This window comes from Centrocercus urophasianus, unplaced genomic scaffold (genome assembly GCF_019232065.1).
Source record: "Centrocercus urophasianus isolate 14NV4802_14NV808 unplaced genomic scaffold, USGS_Curo_1.0 seq_10, whole genome shotgun sequence".
Classification (NCBI taxonomy): Eukaryota; Metazoa; Chordata; class Aves; order Galliformes; family Phasianidae; genus Centrocercus; species Centrocercus urophasianus.
Genome location: NW_024884142.1, coordinates 86,375,929 through 86,397,550, shown reverse-complemented (window position 1 = coordinate 86,397,550; position 21,622 = coordinate 86,375,929). Strand labels below are relative to the sequence as shown.

Sequence of the window (21,622 nt, the reverse complement as noted above, 5' to 3'; positions counted from 1 at the left end):
TTGCTGTAGTCATGGCATGTGGTCTCCCTTAGTCAGTGGCTACTTTCAGTGAGCCTGGAGAGATTGTTTGGATGGATGAGGATTGGGGAAGTTGAAAGGCTTGGAAGTGTATGGATGTATAATGCTGTTAAAAATGGAAGGTACCTCCTATCCAAACCTACTGCTGGCTTTGTAATTTTTCTCCATGTGTTTTGGTTTTTTTTTTTTTCATTTCACAACCTTTGTTTAGCTATTGCAAGCTCTATTTATTTGTAGGAAACAACATTTAATTTTATTGCGTATTTTATTTTAATGAAGGGATAACTGCATTTACAGCTACCTTTTGAATAGACAAAGTGCTTATTGAATAGGCAGATTTGACAAATTATCTCTTGATTAGGTTAGATTGTGAGGTTTTTTTAGTTGTTGTAATTTGGTTATGAGTCTGTACTTCTAGCAAAAATGTGACTGATATAATGCTTGTAAAATAATAATTTAAAAAAAGACAAGGCAAAATTTAAATCTAAATAATGTGTAGTTAAGCATCATAGACACTGTGATGTTTTGTTCTTTGAAGTATTTGCAGGAATTCACTGACTGGTTATATTATTCTGTTTTTATACATTAGAAATCAACAGAATTTTCTGTCTTGGAAAGTGAAAAAAAGAAGACAAAGGGTAAAAGAGCAAAAAGGAAAAAAGAAGAATTTCCAGATGTAGATGAAGAAATCGAATCCATCTTACTTAAAGGGAAAGGTGAGAAGTTATTTTGGGCATGCTGCTCTAAACAGAGAGATGATGGTGGGTGACCGTGGAATCCATTAGAATGGATTAGAGTGGAGAGTTGTTACTTTTCTGAGGTACAAAGAAGTGACCTCGAGTGTGTTGTTCATAGGCTTAGCCTTTATGTTGCATTAAAACATATTCCAGGCCTGTATGTGCTACCAAAAATAATACTTATGTACTTAGTGTACCATGTACTTAGCTCACTGTTGAGGCTGAGATCTTTTTTGTTTTATATCAGTAACTTTGATTGTACTTTGCCTAAATTTGCATGACTTATTTTCTCCTGAGCAGGTAAAAGTAAGGGACCAGAGCTTTACCGCCCGTCAGTGAAGTTTGAGGATGTAGGAGGCAACGATGAAACTTTGAAGGTTAGTTTAAGTGTTGATTAAAACATCATGATAAGTCCATCAGAATTCGTCTGTGTGGCACTAAGAGTAGTTGCTTATACCAACAGCAAGAGTTGCTGTTCTATTTTTTCCTCTGATCAGTTTTTCTGAAAGCAGTCACTAACACTGTATTGATAAACTGAAGTTCTTTTTGTTTTGGTCTGTGTATAATATTAAAAATTTATAGTACTATTTTATTTTTATTTTTTCCGGTTTAAATGGAGATATCTCTTGTTCTTAATAGGAAATATGCAAGATGCTGATTCATGTTCGTCATCCTGAAGTCTATCTCCACTTAGGTGTGGTTCCACCTCGTGGTTTTCTTCTACATGGACCACCAGGATGTGGAAAGACACTACTTGCACAGGCAATTGCTGGAGTAAGATAGCTCTAAATTTAGCTTTTTCCTTTCTTAATTATGTTTAGAAAGAGAAAAAATAACCCTTTTTCATGATAGAGTAGGTCTTTTCCTCTTTTCTCTGTTCTCTTAATCCAAACTACATTTATATTCACTTCCTTCCCATCTGCGTTTGTACTTTATGGGACCTCCTATGAAGAGGGGATGTAAGTGAATTAATTGTGCTGAGGCATTCCCTGGCGCAGTAGAGGCACGAGTAATGGCAAGGCTATACATGGAAGGCACTTTTGTTAAAATTACCATAGCAAACTTGGCTTTTGTATTCAGTTCTAGTCATACAGCAAAATGGCTTTGAGGTTATTAATTTGAGGTTTAAAAAAATAAAATGAGGTTATTAATTATCTTTTTAAAAGGCACTTTCAGATTTATTCTTGAATACAAAATCTTCAGGTGTAAAAGATGTTGTATTGGAAAATACTTATCCTTTAGGACAATCAACATTCCTGCTGGTAATACTGTAGTGTTCCTCGTTTCTTTCAGGAACTTGAGCTCCCAATGCTGAAAGTGGCAGCAACAGAGATGGTGTCTGGAGTGTCGGGAGAATCTGAGCAGAAACTGAGAGAATTGTTTGATCAGGCTGTGGTAAGGCACCCATTGGAAATAACACTGAGTTGTTTGCCTTTTTCTTTGTAGAGATACATGTTTTGTTGCTGTGGTTTGAATTAGAGTGAATTATTAGTGACAGTCTTTATAGCGCTGCACACAAGCTACAGTGTCTCCATTTCTGTGACCAGGATTGCGTTGTGCTGTCATGCAGTCACAGACCACAAAGGTTACTATTCTAAAGTCTTGACAGAAGATAGTGTCAATGGAATGGGGGCAATGTAAATTATTTACCCATTTGGAGCTACTTGGAATGGTTTCTAAAAATTAAAAAAAAAAAAACCTATACAGGCCGTTTACTCTGCTTTTTTTTTTGTTACAGGTTTTTATTGTTGTTTTTGTGTGGCTTTGAATTTGAGTTAAGGCTTTGGGCCTTTAGGCATGAAGTAAGAAGTTTGGGACAAATACCAAAGAGCAGAAGTAAAGTTGCATTTAAAGTTTTGCTCTGCTTTAATATGAATATTAAACACGTAAGAGAACTGAGCTGCTATGTATCAGACATTCAGATTTGCAATGATGAAACACTCTTGTGATAAAGATGCAACTTTCAGACGTTGTGAGAAACAAAGAGAACCAGGATGAAATAATTTTAGTTTGAATGAAAGCAGATTTTCTGTTTGTTGATAACAAAATAATGAAGACAGTTTTCTGTTTCTGGTCTCTGAGAATGTTCTTGTTTTCTAACTACTCCTTTATTCTCTTTCCCCATTATTGCATGCAAATGTTTAGGGTGTGTATAAAACAGTGATAAATAGGGCAAAGTGCTTAATTTTGGAACTGTTAGATTATGATGTTTCAGGTTTCTACTATACTTTGATTTTCAGAAGGCCTTATTAAGATGTTGTTTAGAACAGAATTAAATAAGTGATCACAGAGTATTTAAAGTTCAATACCTTTTGTCTATATATTCATAAAAGGTTGCCTTAAAGGTTATTTTTAATAGATGAAATGCGTTGTAGAGAATAGGTTTAAAAATAAAAATCTGTTGCTTTTCCTGCTGTACTCATTTAAGTGGATTTTCCTCTTGGCTTTTGTACTTTTGTAGGGAAGGGGCCGTTCCACCGCATGTCGTGCATGTGCTGTGGAATCTTTGTGGCTCCGTTGTTTTCTTTGTCCTCTGTGAAAAGGAAGAAAAGTTGAACGACCGCTAGATGGCGCAGTTGGTGCCCGATAGCACTGAACGCTTGGGGCTTCAAACACCGCTTTTCTGACTGGGAATTCAGACTTTTTTAGATGATGATTCAAGTGTTTTCCAAAAGTGTTCCTTTGCACCATAAGTGCTTTTTGATAGCATAATCTTATGTCAATGAAATGCTGCTGTTATTGTTTTATGTTAGTGTTGGCTTCTATGAATGCAAAGGGCTTGAAATGCTAGAATACACCTGGGTAACTTTGTAATGATTAGTAATTCTTGTACCTAGCTCAGTGCACCATGTGTCCTTTTCATTGATGAGATTGATGCAATCACCCCAAAAAGAGAAGTTGCTTCAAAGGACATGGAACGGAGAATTGTTGCCCAGCTCCTAACTTGTTTGGATGGTCAGTTTCACAAACCTCTGTGCTGATCTTTCTAATTATCAATCTAATTAGCTTTTCTTCATTAGTGACTTGTGGTTACTTTAGTGGAGATGGTAGTGATCGTTTTTCATGTTTTGGCACAGTTTACCTGTGTGTGAGGGGGGTGGGAAACTTCTAATAAAGCCAAGGAGATGTTACTGCGTTATTTTGACATCTTCTCTGTAAAAAGACTTGATGGGAGAATCTGTCAAATATTATTTGAAATGCATATTTCTGCTTAACTGTGCAAAACACCTGTTGTGGACAGTAGAAATAATGATATACAGCATCTTAGTGTGATTGTTGGTTACTTTGTGCTGTTCTAAGTATTACTGAGTGTGGCAGAAACAGAGGAACACATATATCAGAATAAAGTTGGGAAGGTGGTTATGAGTACTAACTTTCTTTCCTTCCTTTAGACTTGAATAACGTGGCTGCCACTGCCCAGGTCCTTGTTATTGGAGCAACTAACAGACCTGACTCACTGGACCCTGCGCTGAGGCGAGCTGGGAGATTCGATCGAGAAATTTGTTTAGGGATACCAGATGAAGCAGCAAGAGAAAAGTATGTGTGATAAAGCTTCTTCCTTATGAAAAAAAATAAATGGAAGGTTTCCAAACAAATTAGGGAAAAGTACTTTTATTACGCTTAGTTCTTTTTGTGCCTGCATGCACATACATATCAGCACAAACTGAAAAGCACTGAAGAGATTTAAGTGTACTTAAGAGTGCATCTACTCTGTGGCTTGGTAGCTGTACACTTGGAGTGGTTTCCTTTCTTACATGCAAATCTCATTTTAGCACTATATTAATGGGTTATGTATCTCCCTACGTAACTATTGAATTAGGGACATAAACTAAGTATAGCACTTATTTTAGTCCTCTTGAGCACATTTTAAGAAGGCCCAGATCCTTCTGTTCTAATTCTTGTAGAAATACAGCAGTCCAGGCATTAAGCCAGGCTGCAATCACCCTGCTGTGTTACTGGTATTTTTTATTCAAAAACCTGTGACCCTTAGATTAGATTTTAAAACATATATTTGTCTTTCATGGTTTTTTGCTACTGATTTCCAGAACAGCAGAAAACGCATGAAGAGAAGTATAAAGGCAGCTGTGGCGTATTTTGTTGTCATGGGAAGGAAAGTGAAATTAAAGGATAACTTACTGTAGCTCAAATAACCTTATTTGTGGGTTGAAAAAGCAAGCCATTTTACATGCAGCATTGATATGGTCATTTGTTATTGTCAGCACTACTGCCATTCTTCCCTCTTTTCATTCCACCTCACTGCAGATTTATAGCTCTATATGTCTGTGTTCTTCTCCTTGGTTGTGGGAAAACATGCAAGTGGTTGGAAGTTGAGACTGATTCATGAAAATTCTGATTCAATGGCATTTCTGATGTTAGTGTTAAAAATATGATGTCCCCAGAGACAGCGCTGCCTCAGAGGGTGTGAGTTGTGAATAGATAAGCCACTGTGTGCAGCAGAGATTGTGCACAAGTTGGAGCAGAGTTGCATTCTCACATTTTTTTGTTTTGTACAATTGTTTTATTCCTGTCCCTTGAGGTATACCCTTGTAGGAATACTTATTTCCTCCTTTTCTGTTTTGTCTTGGGGTGTTTTTTGATTGGGGATTTTGTTCCCTGCATTAAGGTAAAGGATAATTTAGAAACAAATAAAAGGTGTAAGGAAACACAGCACTTAGCTGTCAGTTACATGGAGCTGTTCAGTATTAGTGGTGAAACTGCATAGGCTTGAGTAATTTTAGCTCTTGGCATAAGAATGAGGTAGCAACTTGACAGGAATTCCTTTTAGCTTGTTTTCCCAAATAAATAAGCCTAGTACAGTCAGATTGTTTACTTTTTCAGTCACAAGCTTTTACCCACTGAATGACATTACCTGACTGATAGTGGTGTTTTTCACTTACCCTCCAAAAGGAAATAATGTGGCTTTCAGCTTAGTTACTTTGTAGCTGTGTGTAAACTGTACACACCGTTCTGCTTCAGTTCATGTGGGCTGAAAGAGACCTTAAATTGTTGCTAACTTTTTCATATGAAAATTTTTTGAAAGGCCACTTTCATCTTTGTTTTGCTGTTCTTTTTTTTCCCTTCTTGATCAGAATTCTTCAGACCCTGTGTCGAAAACTTAAGCTCCCCGAGTCCTTTGACTTTCTTCAGTTAGCACATCTGACTCCAGGTTATGTGGGTGCTGACCTGATGGCACTTTGTCGCGAGGCAGCCATGTGCACAGTGAACAGGGTGCTGATAAAATCTGAGAAGCAGCAAAGGAAATATGCACAGGCTGGAGGAAACACAGCTGAAGAAAGTGTGGGAATAGAAACAGAGATCCTGGTGAAAGAGAACAGCAAACAGCTTCCTTCTAAGGTATTTGTTCTCCAAAGTGCCTATGTGTTGTCTTAACCCTGAGCTATTTTACAGCTGTGAAAGCCTTTGCTCAGAAACCCTTAAACATCTGTGGCCAGTGTAGTGTTACATTTAGGCACATCAGTTTGAAAGCCAGAAGTTTAGCTCATAATGATCTGTATAATGGGATGGGACTGAACTACAGGCTCCCAAAAACCAGACCTTCTATAAATCATGCTAATATTTTACAAAAGGTGGGGTTTTGTAATTTGTTGTTGTTGTTGTTTGTGCTGTGGTGTTACACTGACTGTAAGAGAATTGTAAAAATACCAAAGTTGCACTCAGTTTTTACCAGGCCATTTGCCTTGTCCTCATTGAAACATCTGTCATGATGCCCAACCATCTTCCCTAACGTGGTGGACTTAGAGCTAGCCAAAGTCTAGAAGTATTTATGCCATTTACATTTTCCTTCCAGCTGTGTGATTGTGTGCATTAAATCCCACGCAGTATGTAGTACCTACAGCAGGTTTGAGGAAGAGGCATTTAAAAACTCTGTGAAAGAGAAGTTGGATTAGTAAATGCAAATTTAGCTGCAGAGAAAGACCCTATTAACCTGTGGTACAGCTGGAATTCTGTTGCAGGAAAAATAGTGTTTGCAGTGCTGGAATTATTCTATGCCACGAGTGTTGTGGCATGTGTGACATGCTGGGGACAGTGAACCAGAATATCTTTATAGGCTTTTGGCCCCGTTGCTCAACATTTTGAGCATATTGCTGGCTGTATGCACTACATGCAGGATTCCTAAAGATTCGTCTTGGAGAAGTTGAAGTGTTTTTAAGTCCACACTGCCGTCAGATTCTGGTTTTAGAAGGACTGTCAAAGAAAATTGTTAATGTAATTAATAAAAAGCAGTGTAAAAACCTGCAGAGAGCCTTTGTGTGAAAGTAATAGGGCCATACTGGATACCTCCCAGCGTTTCCTGGGGCCTGATGTAACTACAAGAAAAGGGGAGGGACAGGTAGTGGCTGCTTTTATCAACAGCGCCATGATCAAAGGAATTATTGAGGATAAGGAAGTCTAATCATAACAGAGACATATTTTGATAGCTGGCGGGAGGTTGACACAGTCTAATACAGGGTATTGTCATTAAAACAGTAGCATTATATTTATCATAGAAAAATAAACATATAAAACCCTTTTAAAATAATTCGCACAATTCAATAAACAAATCTGTTGGTCTCAACTATTTCATAGTTTCTCTTAATGCCTCTGTTAGAAAGAAGAGAGAGATCTTAACAGAAAATACTGGGCTCTGTAAAACACACGTTGTGGTGAGTTTCAGGGCCATCTTAGTTACAACTAATACAAAGTGACAATTTTCCCATATTCTGCTGTGGAGAAGAACGTTGAAACTGGAAGGACTTCTGCAACTTTTTATTCCCTTTGTCTTCTAGTGAAAATTCTAGTTTTACTTGAGGTGCAGTATCACGTTGCTTTCGTATGGCCTTTCTGTATTACAAGTGTTCTTTAATGAGCTGTTTTCTCAGATGGCTTCCCGAATTAGGAATTGGTTTTCAGTAACTGTTACATACCTGTCTTCCCCAGCCCTTGGCAGGCTGTGCTCTGCAGGATGGAAAGGGTTAGAAAGCATTTTGCTGTATCTCTTTGCTTTCCATTTGCCCAAACTTTATCAGGTCCTGGTTACAAAACCAGGTCTCGTCAGCCTGAGGAAATGAACTGCCAACTTGAAATCAAATTACAATAAATGAACACTTATCATCTAAGCATGTATGTTAAGAGTTCTAAAGATTTACATGAAATGTGGCATTCCACAAATTGTCCAGTTTGGTAGAGTTGAGAGAGAAACAGTAGGGAAAAAATTGAGGACAGAATAGATGTGTTAGTTCTGTTTGTGTAGCATTTAAATCAAGATTGTTGTCTGTCAACTCAACGCTTTAACTGAAAAAAATGTGCGTAGTGCTTTTCTGGAGCACTTTTATTAATGTCAGTCTTTAATGCTATTTTTATGTTCTACGTTACATTCTGCTATGTCTGTATTATACACAATACTTTGTTTTGCAATAATGAATATTATCACTGGAGAAAGTATTGCTCTAAAAAAAACCCTTGAAAAAGGTTTTAAACATCTTAACTCGTGCAATGTTTTCTCTGTGTTTCTCTGTACCCTAAGGAAGAATTACAGAGACTTTTAGATTTGCTGAAGAAGCCAGAGCCCTTGCCTGAGGAACAGCTGCAGAAGCTGTGCATTGAGATGAATGATTTCATTGTCGCACTGTCATCAGTGCAACCCTCTGCCAAGAGAGAAGGCTTTGTCACAATTCCTGATGTGACATGGGCAGATATTGGAGCCCTGGAGGATGTTCGGGAGGAGCTGACCATGGCAATATTGGTATGTGTTCATGTTACTTTTGAAAGGTTTTGGGTTTTTTTTGCACCTCCCCCTATGCAGGAAAGAAAACTATTCCTGTATGTTTGTTTGTGTTTATTTAAGCTATAATGTGTCGTTCGTGAGTTCTAGTGTGCTACAAACTAGAAATATTGCAACATCTTCATTTAAAATAGACTTATGATTTGCTTTCCAATTTGTTACAAGTCTGGTGCATGTATTAAATACTTCATTTTTTGTATTCAAGATTTGATTTTTCAATATGCTCATTATTACTGAGTGCTAAGTATTCTAGAAGTTTTCTACCAATAACCTTCGTTAGACAGTTGCTGTATGGGGGGAAAAAAAACAACATTGAGACTGCTTAGTAGCCTTGCTGCTGGTCATAGCATAGAATCATTGAGGCTGAAAAAGACTCTAGGATCATCTAGTCCAACTGCCAGCCCATCCCCACCATGGCTGCTAACCCATGTCCCTCTGTGCCACATCTCCATGGCTCATGAACACCTCCAGGGACTTTACCATCTCCCTGGGCAGCTTGTGCCACTGCCTCACCACTCTTGTCTCTGAATAATGATGCTTCTCCCTCTTTTGGGAGGTATTTATCAATGCAAGGTAATAAGATTCCTGTTGACTGACTGTGTATATTCATTTAAACTGTAAAGCATTAGAACTACTTGCTTACAAATGAATTTTCTTCCAGCTGCAACTGAAATGTTGGCTTGTTTGTCACAGATAACCATGATAACTTATTTCATAGGCACCTGTGCGGAACCCAGAGCAGTTTAAAGCTCTGGGCCTGACTACTCCAGCTGGTGTTCTGCTTGCAGGGCCTCCTGGTTGTGGCAAAACACTCTTGGCGAAGGTAATACACTTTTCTGAACATGTTTAAAAATAATGGAGAGTCTCGGTGAAGTGGGTGTTTTTGTGAGAATGACTGAGTTTGGATGATAGTGCCAGAAGCATCATCCCCATTAAAGTAGAAGTATCACTGTCCCAATAAAGGGAGAGCACCTTGCTAAATCCTCCAACCTCTGACACTCTTAACTGCATACAGTGATGCTTTGTGCTGTTTTCAGTAGGTGACCACTATGCTATGTTCATTCTCCAGGTTTTTGTAGTTTTGTGGACAGAACCAAAGAATACATGAAAAAATGACTTTCTCTGTATACATCTTTTTGACAGGCTGTGGCAAATGAATCTGGGCTGAACTTCATATCTGTGAAAGGTCCTGAACTGCTAAATATGGTATGTGCTGGTCATTGTGCTTCTGTTAGAAGCAACAGAAGTTGTGTTGTTTACTCTCTGTTTAAAATGTTCAGTAGTGATGGATGTCTTGTGATAAGGAAAAAGTTATCTCTGTAGCTTAAATACTTCTTGGTTTAAATTAATGTTTAATGTGTTACTGGGCAGATGGATCTTCTTGAGTGAAAGAGAATTTCTAAATGACCAACTACATGCATTAGTGCTGTTATATAGATCAGAACAAAAATTCATATCAAAAGTGATTTTGATTGGTAATTGGTAGCAGCAAGTCAGCAGTTTGCAAAGTTTTTGATTTCTAATTTTGGTCATGTGTTTGGAGAATCTTCATCTTAACAGAAGACTGAAACCTTGGGAAGCCATGGTTTTGAGTTGATCAGAGCAATTGAAGTTTTTATATGTTAACAGATAAAGGCACTATAGTCTGATTATATTTTTTTTAGAGTTAAGAGTGTTGAACTGAAAGGAGATGGCTGCATTCCATATCTTAGAAGAATGACAGTTTTGGATTTATCAGTAATTTGAAAGCTGAAGCCAAAATACTGAATTTGTTTATTCTTTCTCCAAGCTTTTTGCTGTGTATTTCAAGTAATGCTATCAGCCAAGAAATGTAAGTTAATAAAGAGTCCCATTTCCTTGTGAAGGGAAAAAGTGCTTGGCTGTGATTCAGAGACTGTGATGAGAAGTTAATTGTATCAAAACACGTATGTTTAGAAGAAGCTGTTTCCATTTGCAGCTTGACAAACCCACTCATAATGACTCAAAGTGAGATTCTGGCTTATATTCCAGTTCCCTGTCTCCCAGTCCCCCTGTCCTTGAGCAATTCTGTTATGAACTTCAAATATTCATTGTGTTTTTACTCCCATTGTTTATAAGCAGATAAGGAACAACAGGATCCTTAATGAAGATTGTACTTGTTATTTCTCATCATCAGAATGACAGCAAGTTAGATTAATTCCCTAGAAAGTAAGAATTCTCTTAAACTCGTAGAGTACTGGGAACTGCCAGAAGTGAGCTAATGACAACCAGTTCCCATGCACATCTAGTCCACTATTGTATTTAAGGCTGATTCTTTCTTCCAAGCATTACTGTCATGGCTTACACTGTTTCATTGTGATGTGTCACTCATTTCAGTATGTTGGTGAAAGTGAACGCGCTGTACGTCAAGTATTCCAGCGTGCCAGGAATTCAGCCCCTTGTGTTATATTTTTTGATGAAGTTGATGCTTTGTGCCCTCGGAGGTCTGACCGTGAAGTGAGTCTGAAAATACTTTCATAAATAAACTCTCAGTTGTGCCTTTTGAGGCAATGTGCTAGCAATATGTTATAAGCATTTTATTTTAAATTGTATAAAGCTTAATTATTGTGTTAGCATCTATGTATTTAAAAAATAATAGCTGGAGAATGTGACTGCCTACCAACTTGAAAAAGCCATAGGAAAAAATGAAGGAGTGCAGTTTAATACCATGATTAATTTCTGGCCAAATCCTGATGCTTACATGCAATGTAATGCTTGCATGAAGTGCACACAGATTGGAACAATGTGAGTAATGAATATATTTGAGACCAGAGCAGGTCTGGAATGCATTACACTTCAAAGCTATTCCACTCATCAAATTTTCTGTCTTGATTTTTGTTTGGGAGTTGTTGTTTACATATACCTAAAATTAACATGTGCTTTGGGGATGGGGAGGTGTTGTTTCTGCTGCAGACTGCTTGTATGTTGAATGGAAAGGTGTTCTTTTTTTTATGCAGAGAAAATGTGTCTGGTTTAATGATGATGTACTGGGTCATTGGCTGAAAGAGATATATGCTGGTTTCAGTATAAAAGCTGAGTAAAGCACTGTTCAGATATTGCCATCCATGCCTTTAACAGAAGTTAAAGTTCCAATCTGTAGGAGAGAGGAGGTTTGATCAGCTGTTTGAATTGAGTCATACCTTGTCTTCCAAATTTGCATACTTTTTTTCCTCTAAAAGACAGCCAAGCTGAAATGTTCAGACTTGACTCCTTGGAAGTGCCAAGCTAGTGGTTTCCACAGGGCCTTAAAAGAGAATGTTGAGTATTAGCTATCACAGTAGGCAGTGGTGATAGCCAAGGAGTGGAACAAGCATGCTCTGGCCTTGCTATGTTTCCTTTCTGTAGCAGCAACAGGCAAAAACTGGTTGCGTAGACCAGCTTGTCCTGCTCTTACAGCCACTTTGAACAAGTAGAGGTGTTGTCTGAGCAGAGTGATGCCTGTCTTTTGCCAGCTGTAATTGAGATTCGCAAGTGTTTTGTGTTTTTACTGACTTCTTGAAGCCTGTATGCCTTTTCATCATCTATTCTACTTATCTGTAGGCAAATGTATATTTTTGTATGTTTAATATACAGCGTTGCTCAAAACCACGAAGCAGTTTTGCTGCATATCTAAAACTGTTGTTCTCCAACTCCAGTGCTTTTTTTTGTCTCCCCAGCTCTAGGATGAAATTCAAATTAATCTATTGAATTAGGTCATAGAATCTTAGTACTATGAAGTCAATATTAAACTATGAGTTGCTCCTTTCCAGTGAGGACAGATGCAGAAACTTTTTTATTTTTTTTTTAAAGCCCCAATAATGAGGACTTCTGGACTTTTTTGTGCAGGTAGATGGGAGAATACTTAGTACAATTATCCAAGTGTATTTAAGTGAGTCCTTCATTTTCAGTGGGGAAGAAAAGCTTTGCCAAGGTACAGCAAGCATAGGGACAACTTGTTTGTACCCCAAATTTATGCTGAGGATATGAAGAAATTCAGAATGCATCTGTATTAAAGATGTTAAATAGAAGCTTTCTTAGAGGAGTGTTTCTGTGTAGAGAATGAGTACATCTTTTGTTTCTTTTATTTTAAAATATTTACATTCTCACTGTTCTTGTTTTCTGTTTGTTTGCTTCTTTGTTTGGGTTTGTTTGTTTTGGCATATTTCTCCTCCTGAAGTCAGGAGCCAGTGTTCGAGTCGTGAACCAGTTACTCACAGAAATGGATGGGCTGGAGAATCGCCAGCAGGTTTTCATTATGGCTGCCACAAACAGGCCAGGTGAGGACCCAAAAGCCATAAGCAAGAGAGACATAACAAATCAAACATTACTTCTCTTGTCTGGAAGTGACGTGTTCTTATATGTTTAAATTTAGTAATTAGCCATGTTTTGTACTTAAAATTACAATGTGTCATCAAATTCAATCCTTTCCTGATCAATTTATTTGGTTTCCAAATCTCAATATGGAGAGAACGTTATGATTTATTGTGATGGAAAGCTTTGATATTCCTAAAAGGGAAGCATCATTCCTTTGTTTAAATAAATATGAAGTGCATCTAATTAGTGAATTTGACCAAAGAGTAAATGCTAATGGCTGTGCTACATGGTTTTAATTTTTCAGGTTCTATAGAGAACTTGAGTCCCAAAGGTTGAGGAAAAGCCCAGTTCTGAGCTAGCACTGTGCCATGAATGTATTTGTAAGATGGGAAGCGCAGATCTGTTTTGAACTGCCATATGGGCTTTGCTTTGTAAAACTTCGTTACTGCAGCTTTTGAGTTAGTGGGAGTTATGTCAATTCTTTGAATGCAGGCCATGCATTTGTTTCCATAATAAATGGATGAACACATCTTTAGCCTGGATTAGTAACTTCACATTGTTGGACGTGTGGCAAGTGCTGTTATCCCAACGTGTAAAATGGAAACAGTATTTTCCATGCCAGTACTGTTAAAGAGCTTTTTAATGGAAAACTTAAGTGCATGATGCTGTAATACAATCCCTATGGAGAGTTTTTGTTTTGATTATTACAATTCATCTGTTGTGTAAACTTTATAATCTCATCTTAATAGGCAGCAAAACTTCCTTCTGCAGAGAGAGACAAAAACAGGAAAGTGCTTTTGTGCCGATAGCAAGAGAAAGTCTGATTTAACACTGAGCACAGAAGTACAGGAAAGATATTCTTGTCTGGGCCTGCCATGGCAGTGTTGTGTTCAAACCATGTTTCATCTGACTGGATTAAATTCGTACATCATCTTAAAAGTTCTTTTCTTTTTTCCTGCCATTCCTGTCATATTCACAATAGCTGGTTTTACCAGAGCATCTATGACCAGAGGCATCTATCTTGGGAGGGAGGGGGAAATAGTTTTTATACTCCAGAAAAAAATAGCAGAGCAATTTTTAATGTATGCATTCATTCCAGTTTTTGCCCTCTAAGCACAGGTGGCTGCTTGAGCAAAACTGTGTTCATCTTTCAGAAGGGGAGAAAGATCACACTGTGACAGGACCAGGTAGCTGGAATCTCAGTGGAGTCAAGCAAATGTTTTTATTTTCTCCTGCAAAATAGGTTTGTTTGGTTGGTTTTTTTTTGCTGTAGCTGCCCAAGACATCTGTAGAGCTTACAGACTTAGTTTGTTATATTAAAAATACAATTTTCTGTATCTTCGGTGGGTGCTTCTGTGACTTTGGTCTTCACACTACTGTAGTACATAGGTATGGATTTTTAGAATCCCATAGAAGTAGGGCAAGTAATACCTTCATCATTTTTGTAGATGGGGAAACGAGGCATCAAGGAGCTAAGTCATTTAGAATCCAAGTATTTGTGCTGGAACATGGACAGGAATGACAGGAATTTAGGTCTTTCCCAGATTATACGTCCTGTTTGTGTCTCCTGTTATACCAGTATAACAATGCTCACTATTTATATCCTGATCTGCTGTTTGTAGAGGTTCTGTAGTGGAACCCATGGTGCTGAAAGCTTGCTGAAGATTTCTATTACATTTAAGTTTTAAATGTTTTTCTAAAAACTTCTGTGATAATTTTTGATTTCTTCTTCAGACATGGTAAGATCTGTAGTACTTCCTGGGAAACAAATTCTGTACTTTGAAGGTCTATTTTGTGTCTTTGTGGGAATCTTATATTACCATCCATAAAGTTACTGAAATTAATGTGTAGTAGAAAAACAAACAAAAAATAAAATTAAGTTGGGTGTGAGTAATTATGATTGGCCCCATGTACTTGTGGATTAATTTATCATGGTGGCTGTCATGCAGATTTGCAAGGTTAATATAGGTAGAGTTTTTTCTAGCAGAACAAAATGAAAAGCAGACTTTTGCCTTTTTATATATTGTGAAATTCCTCACTTGACTCTGCTAGGTCTGGCAGAAAAAATGTTCTACTGTATATTCAAGGAGAGTCGTCCTTGTTTGTGACCAGATGAAACTAGTGCTTACGAGCCATATTTGACCACATGCAGCTCAGCTGCACTGGGTAATAATGTCTCCTCCTGGACAGAGATGAAACTACTTCAGTCGATAGTCTTAGTGTTCAGAGCTTCACATCGTGGCACGAACACTTTTTGAAACTCTGTTCAATTCCCTCCATGTATTACTTTTCATTTCCTAAGGGCACATCTCATTTCTGGATTATTTTGTCTTTTTCCCCCCCACCTAAGATATCATTGACCCAGCTATCCTGCGTCCTGGTAGACTGGATAAAACACTCTATGTGGGATTGCCACCTCCTGAAGATCGCCTTGCTATTTTAAAGACAATCACCAAGGTGAGTATTTGGAAATGAATTCTTACCTGGAACCTCTGTGGAATGATGTAAAACAAATTAAACCTGACAAAAGAATTGCAGGATCCTGTCTCATGAAGCATTGTTAAATATTGCACAAAGCCATGAAATACACAATCAGCCACATCTGCTGCTCAGTTTGCTCTAAGGGATGATAAATGTTGAGCAACGCTCACCTGTTAAACATAGAAGCTGCTGCCTTTATAGTCCCAATTTAAAGAGATTTAATTAAAAGATTCCTATCTATGTGAGTAAAGGGCCTGTAAGTGTTTTGTAAGCATTTTGAGGGAGGAAGGAGGTTTCCTCACATTCAGTGATATGATTCAATAGCTCCAGCTGTATTTACTCAGTACTTAATTGTGACACTTAATTCTCTTTACAAGTAATAGCAAGCATGTGATGAGGAAGCTGTGGGTCCAAGTGTATGTTAAAACTTTAAAAATTGTTAAAATGTATAAAGATTTTAAATATTTTAAGGTGTAAAAATGTTAAAATAAAAAGACTGGTCCTCATGGGTCTTCCTTACTCTACTGGCACATTCCACCACTTGAGAGATTTGGATTTCTCTCAGTACAGCAGTAATCAAAGCCTTAGAAGAAGCCTTAGAATCAAAGTCTTGAATGCTTAGAAGCATCATGAATTATTCAGATATCTGCTACTTTTTCTAGTAGATCAGCATTGATTTTTATGAGCAGGCATCCTATCAGATTTTCTTGAGCTGCAAAGGAGACCAGGTATTACTTACAGAGGAGATAAAGTGCTGATGTTATAAAAAGATAACTCTCAGACTTACATCAGCATAAAGTGATGGCATAGGCAATAGTTAATGCTGTAGGAGAATTCAGGAAGTTAGGACAAATTCGAGTGTATTTTTTCATACCAAAATAGTTGTTCAAAAATCAAACTGTTGATATGAATTCAAAGTCTTACTTCCCTATGTTTGTTTCATTACTTCATTAAGGAAAAAAAAAAAGTATGTATTTGCCATTAGCATTTTATTGTTTCTGAGTTTTATAAAAATGTCTCAGTAGAAAGTTCATACAATGTGATTCTTGCCTTTTAAGAAACAGAGCAATAATTTGAGTGTTTAATCCAGATTACAAGCCATTTTTCAAACATACTGTAAGGAATTAATTCTTTTTCTATTTTGCAATTTATTTCAAAGGCTTTGAAACTTATTTAAAAATTGGGCTTGTAAGATTGTTCTGACTTAAACTGCCTCCTTCTTCTGGAAGAAGTGGGTGGTAATGGTCGGTCGTTAGACTTTCTAAACGGAATGGAAAGATTCTCTGATTAGGATAGTGTATATTTGCTCTCTTTTTATTTTTTTTGACATACAGGTATTAATTCTCACTATTTTTTGCTGGAGAATCTTTGGATGTTTGTAACCATCAGTTACAAATCAGGTTGTGATTAGACTAATTAGTGATTTTAGTAAAATGATGCAGCAGATCTTGCTTGGTTCAAGATTATGTGGGAGAAGAAGGTGGTATTAAACAAGACTTACTTCTGTCACTCTCAAACTTAACACTTGCTCACACTCTCACAGTTATGTGTAGTCACCAAGATGCATGCATCCAAGTGGAAAGGCCAGAATCACATCAAAGATAAGGACTTCAGAGTGTTTTGACCTCACTTCATCTCTTGGCTTCCTCTTGACTAGCAATGGCAAACTTGCTGTTAGAGAAAACTGGTTTCTAGGTTCTCAGACTCTTAGTTCAGCTGCCGTAAATCTTGGTGAGTTTGCTGCAAACTGTCCTTGTTCTCTTCTTCTGAATAACTTCATGGACACAGTCTGCACAGCACAAGAGGAGTGGTACATCTGATGTGGTGATCTTGTCATTATCCTGTTATCAGAGCACAGATTTTCTATTGACAAACAATCTCTGCTGTGACCTTATCTGATTATGGTCTTCCCTGTTATCATAAGCAACACATTGCACAGTGTTTACCAGCTTGATTCCTGTCTTTAGTTATCAGTGCGTGTTATTTTTGGAATGCCAGACATTTCCATGCACGCTTAATTCATATTAGTCGATGTTTTGGCTACAAATCTTTATAATGAAGATGTTAAGTCACTAATTGATTCTTTTTCTCAGTTTTTAGTTAAATGACCCTGAGGATAATTAGGGGGCTGTAGAACCTTTTCTATGGATTGTTCAGCCTGGAGGAGGCTTTGGAGAGACCTTATAGGTTTCCTTTCAGTACTTTTTGAGGGCCTACAGTGCGGAGGGACTCATAATAGGGAGTGTAGTGATGGACCAAGGCTTAGAGTTATAAGGACGATTTAGGTTAGGTGTTAGAGAGAGACATTCTTTGCTCAGTGGTGAGGCGCTGGTACAGCATATCCAAAGAAGCTGTGGTGCTTGTGAATCTCAAGGTCAGGTTGGATGGGGCCCTGGACAGCCTGAGCTGGGGGGGCCAGCCCTGCCTGTGGCTGGGGGTTGGGGCTGGGTGATCTTCCAACCCCAGACACTCCATGATTCTGTGATTTTAAGATGCCAGCAGGAATGAGATTCATTCCATGAGTGAATCTTGTTGCTTAGTTCCGTGCTCGTTCCATGATGAGAAGGGTGCTGTTCTCACTGTACTACTACTGCATTTATAGAGTTCTTACAAAGTTAGGTAAAGATCAGTATTTCTAACACTAAGAACAGGAAATATGTTATTCTCTTGAAAAGTATATAGGAGACATTTTTCTGTCCCCAGGTTCCTGTAGATATTTTAAATTAATTGAAATGCCTTATTCTCTGTCAGACTTCATCCCTGCACTGTGAGTAAGAAAACTTGAACAATCTCTGTGCAGGAGCACATGTTTAAGTGGACACTCAGATACAACAAAAGATGTTATCTAGATGTGTGTGGATTCTGGGTGATGGTAGTCATTCCCCAAAATCCTAGAGGAATACTTGCACAGTAATGTTGAAGGAAAATCTGCTTACAAAGGCAGTGGGAGGAGTAGGAAGAGGAGTTGTGAGAGCAGTGGGGTATAAGGAAATAAGGAAACACCATAGATGGAGTTTGAAGCTTTGAGTTTTATTTCAGATAACTTGTACAAATCAGTCATTTTCAAATTGCATATTAATTATGCAAGAGAAGCATGTCTTCACACGCCTATGTTCCCAGTGTACTGATGTTCCTGTAAGCTCCATCAGCTTCTCTGGTGCACGTAGTGCTGAGCTCATCCCACTCAAAAATGCTCAATGTATTCTACTCACAGTAATTGGTAAAATGTTTCTTGTTAGTAGAGGTGTCTCACTGCCTTGCAGTCTTGTACAGCAATTATTAAAGTATCCCACAAGCAATTGTATAGAGCTTCCTTGTGCCCATGTTAGGGTCTCTTATCCTTTCAAGGTGTTTCAACATGAGGCTGTTCCCTTGCCTCTATTTCTTCCTTTCCAAGTTGGCATTCTACCCAAGGTTGATTAGAAATTGCTCTCTTAGTCTACCTAGGCCCCCCTCCTTGGTTATTTGACTGTCAGTTTCCTGTTCAAGGCTTTTAATTTGCCAGTTGCTATACACTTTCTTTATCTTGAAGGCGTTTTAGGTATGTGGTACTTTAGGTTCACCTGAACAAGTCAGAAAAGGATTATTTGTGTATTCCTGTCAAATGAGTTAAATTTCATGGCAGAACTGAATCAGTCCTATCAAAAAATGTCCTTTCACATCTAAATTCAGGTATTAGTTCATACTGTAGACATCTAGAATCTCTATCTATACTGTCTTGATATTGCCTTACTGTACGGGCTTACAGTATTTGAAGTGATTTTGTTGGCTGGCTTTATACAACATATAATGCTGAATATTTTTTGTTGTTGGAGATGCAAAAATAAAAATAAGCCACTTCTGTGGTCTTCGTGGAGAAAGTAGCACTAGTATGCAAGCTTGGTGTCAACAAGTCTACTTTCTATATGAACTCAAAGAATCCAGAATGAAAAACTTCCAGGTCTGAAAGTGTATGTTTGTCTAGAATATAAAAGGTATGCAGTAATTAAGTTTTAAAGGTGATGAGGCAAGACTAAATCTCCATGCCTATTGCTGAGCTATATGATTTCAACATCTAACAAACGTGGAGGAAGTTCAGATAAACAGTGCTGTTGATATAAGCAGCTACATGAGCACGTCTGTGTATGCAGTGGTGTCACTGTGACCACACTGTGACAAGCTGGCTGTCGTTTTGACAACAGAAAACCTAATCTGCTGGTGGGAAGTTACAACTGACATCATAAATTATTTCGTAATTAAATGCTGTTAAGGCTGATGATCCTTCCTGTCAGTTTGACATAAAAACAATGGTGGTATTTGTGAATATCTCAGAGAGCTTCTCAGACTCCTTTATCCCTGTTTGGTAAAATTAATCACTTAGGAGATGGCATGTGTAAAAAAAAAATATATATATATATGTATGTGTGTGTATATATATATATTTATACACATGTATAATAATAATCAAAACAAAAACTTACATTTTTATCTTTCATTATCAACTCACTTAGGATGGCACCCGGCCTCCGCTAGATACAGATGTAAACCTTGAAGAAATTGCTTACAGTCAACAATGTGATTGTTATACGTGAGTATTTCCTAATTTTTACTTTAATTTTCTTGTGCAGTGATGCACAGTAATTTGTGCTGTTTTTCTTACATTCATGTGTGCATTTTTCCAAAGACTGGGTGGGAGTCTATGGATGCTAAAATCTTTGTCATGTGGGATAGCCTTCTTCATCTTGTAAATCCAGATCGGGAGAGACTACTTTTTCATCTTAACATTGCTTGGCCTTATATTTCTTGCATCATCTGAGGATAAAAGAGCCCTGTTTAAGCTGTTGATCCATATACAGCGATGATGAAAGCAAATAGGTTAAACAACCAGAACTTGTTCTCTCACACAACTGAAAGCAATGTGTTTGACACAGTAATAGCGAGGGCCTATTCCAACCTGTGCTCTGTGAATACTGACGTATGTTTTTTAGGAAATCTTGATAACCATCTCTGTCAGAGTAATTTGCAAAGTCAGTGCTTTACAGAACTCCAGAAAGTTTCAATCTGTTAGACATTTTAGTATTTGTGTTACTAGTTGATTATTTTCTGGAGCTCACAAAAGATAATGACATACCGCATGTCACAATATTGCTTTTGAGTCTAGAAGTCGAGGCTACCACAGCAATCATTTATAGTTTGTCTGTGTTTTAGATCTAGGAAAGAGGAGCTTGTGTTCTCTCCCCAGCCTGGGGCAGAGGGGTGGGGAAGTGTTTAAATACAGGAACAGTCCTGCCATCACCAAAGGAAGCATGGGGTGTTAATTGCAAGTGTTTTATTTCAGCAGCTTGCACTAGTCTGAAGGCTTGTGAAAAGTTTAACAGCTGGAAAGTGGGAACAAGGTTTCAAAAGTCTGTTCTGACCGCATTTTGTGGATGATGTTATTTTAAGAGCATGTTCATTTATCTGGAGATCCAGCTTTGGGCAATAACTCTGTGTTGTAATAATGGCTGATTTCATTTGAATCTTTCATAAGACCAATTAAAAAAAAAAAAAGTATCATGTTCCCACTGAGTGCACAACATTAAACAATTCCTGGATATTTTTGATGAAGCTAGATGGATTTTGCCTCTTCCCCTGATTCTCATTTTTTTAATCTAAATCTGAGGCTGAAAGCTGGAAGGTTTCATTCCACAATAGAGCTTGCAGCACTGGACAGTCCTTGAACATCTTCTCAGAGTTCACACAGTGATCCTTCTCTGTCATATTTTGCTTTCTTTCTTTTGAAGGTACCCTATAGCTATTCTGTGCTCTTTCTGTTGGGTAGAAGGAAGAATGCAACCATGTACAAGAGAGGAAAGGGGAATGTAGCCCACTGACAGCATTTTAACTGTTGATGCATTTAGCTCTGCAACTAAACAATCTTCAGTTTCTAAGCCTGCAAGGTATTCTAGGTCTTAAATTGAAACTAGAGTATTTTTTCATTTTTTAAGTGTAATAATTTATGTGGTAGGTATTTAAGAAGCTTTTGCAAATTCCCTTACCTTTTGCCAATCTCCTCTAACTATCTGTAGTGTCTTCTCTATCTATAGATTTGATAAACTCATTCTAAAATAACTTGCTCTGGTTTTGTACGTAGAGGTGCAGACCTTTCTGCTTTAGTGCGTGAGGCTTCGGTTTGTGCGCTGAGACAGGAAATGGCCCTGCCAAGCACTGAAAGCAAGAAAGGTAAGAAAGCTTTCCAAAAATCCTAACTGAACAGTGAGAAGATAAATGGAATGTGAAGTGTTTAATACAAGTACAGATGTGTTTGCTTTCA

At 37.8% G+C, this 21,622-nt stretch overlaps 1 protein-coding gene across 2 annotated transcripts in view; it reads left to right on the top strand.

The window, feature by feature from the left end:
- NVL (nuclear VCP like) overlaps nucleotides 1-21,622 on the top strand; it is a 30,715-nt gene that overhangs the window by 4,344 nt on the left and 4,749 nt on the right. For both annotated transcript variants that reach the window (XM_042813575.1, XM_042813486.1), the window contains exons 7-21: nucleotides 608-734; nucleotides 1,056-1,132; nucleotides 1,395-1,529; nucleotides 2,049-2,150; nucleotides 3,593-3,710; nucleotides 4,148-4,292; nucleotides 5,846-6,110; nucleotides 8,281-8,499; nucleotides 9,257-9,361; nucleotides 9,682-9,744; nucleotides 10,894-11,013; nucleotides 12,713-12,812; nucleotides 15,200-15,306; nucleotides 19,821-19,897; nucleotides 21,443-21,531. In XM_042813575.1, the coding sequence (XP_042669509.1) occupies nucleotides 608-734; nucleotides 1,056-1,132; nucleotides 1,395-1,529; nucleotides 2,049-2,150; nucleotides 3,593-3,710; nucleotides 4,148-4,292; nucleotides 5,846-6,110; nucleotides 8,281-8,499; nucleotides 9,257-9,361; nucleotides 9,682-9,744; nucleotides 10,894-11,013; nucleotides 12,713-12,812; nucleotides 15,200-15,306; nucleotides 19,821-19,897; nucleotides 21,443-21,531 (1,849 nt within the window). The remainder of the gene's footprint in view (nucleotides 1-607; nucleotides 735-1,055; nucleotides 1,133-1,394; nucleotides 1,530-2,048; nucleotides 2,151-3,592; nucleotides 3,711-4,147; nucleotides 4,293-5,845; nucleotides 6,111-8,280; nucleotides 8,500-9,256; nucleotides 9,362-9,681; nucleotides 9,745-10,893; nucleotides 11,014-12,712; nucleotides 12,813-15,199; nucleotides 15,307-19,820; nucleotides 19,898-21,442; nucleotides 21,532-21,622) is intronic.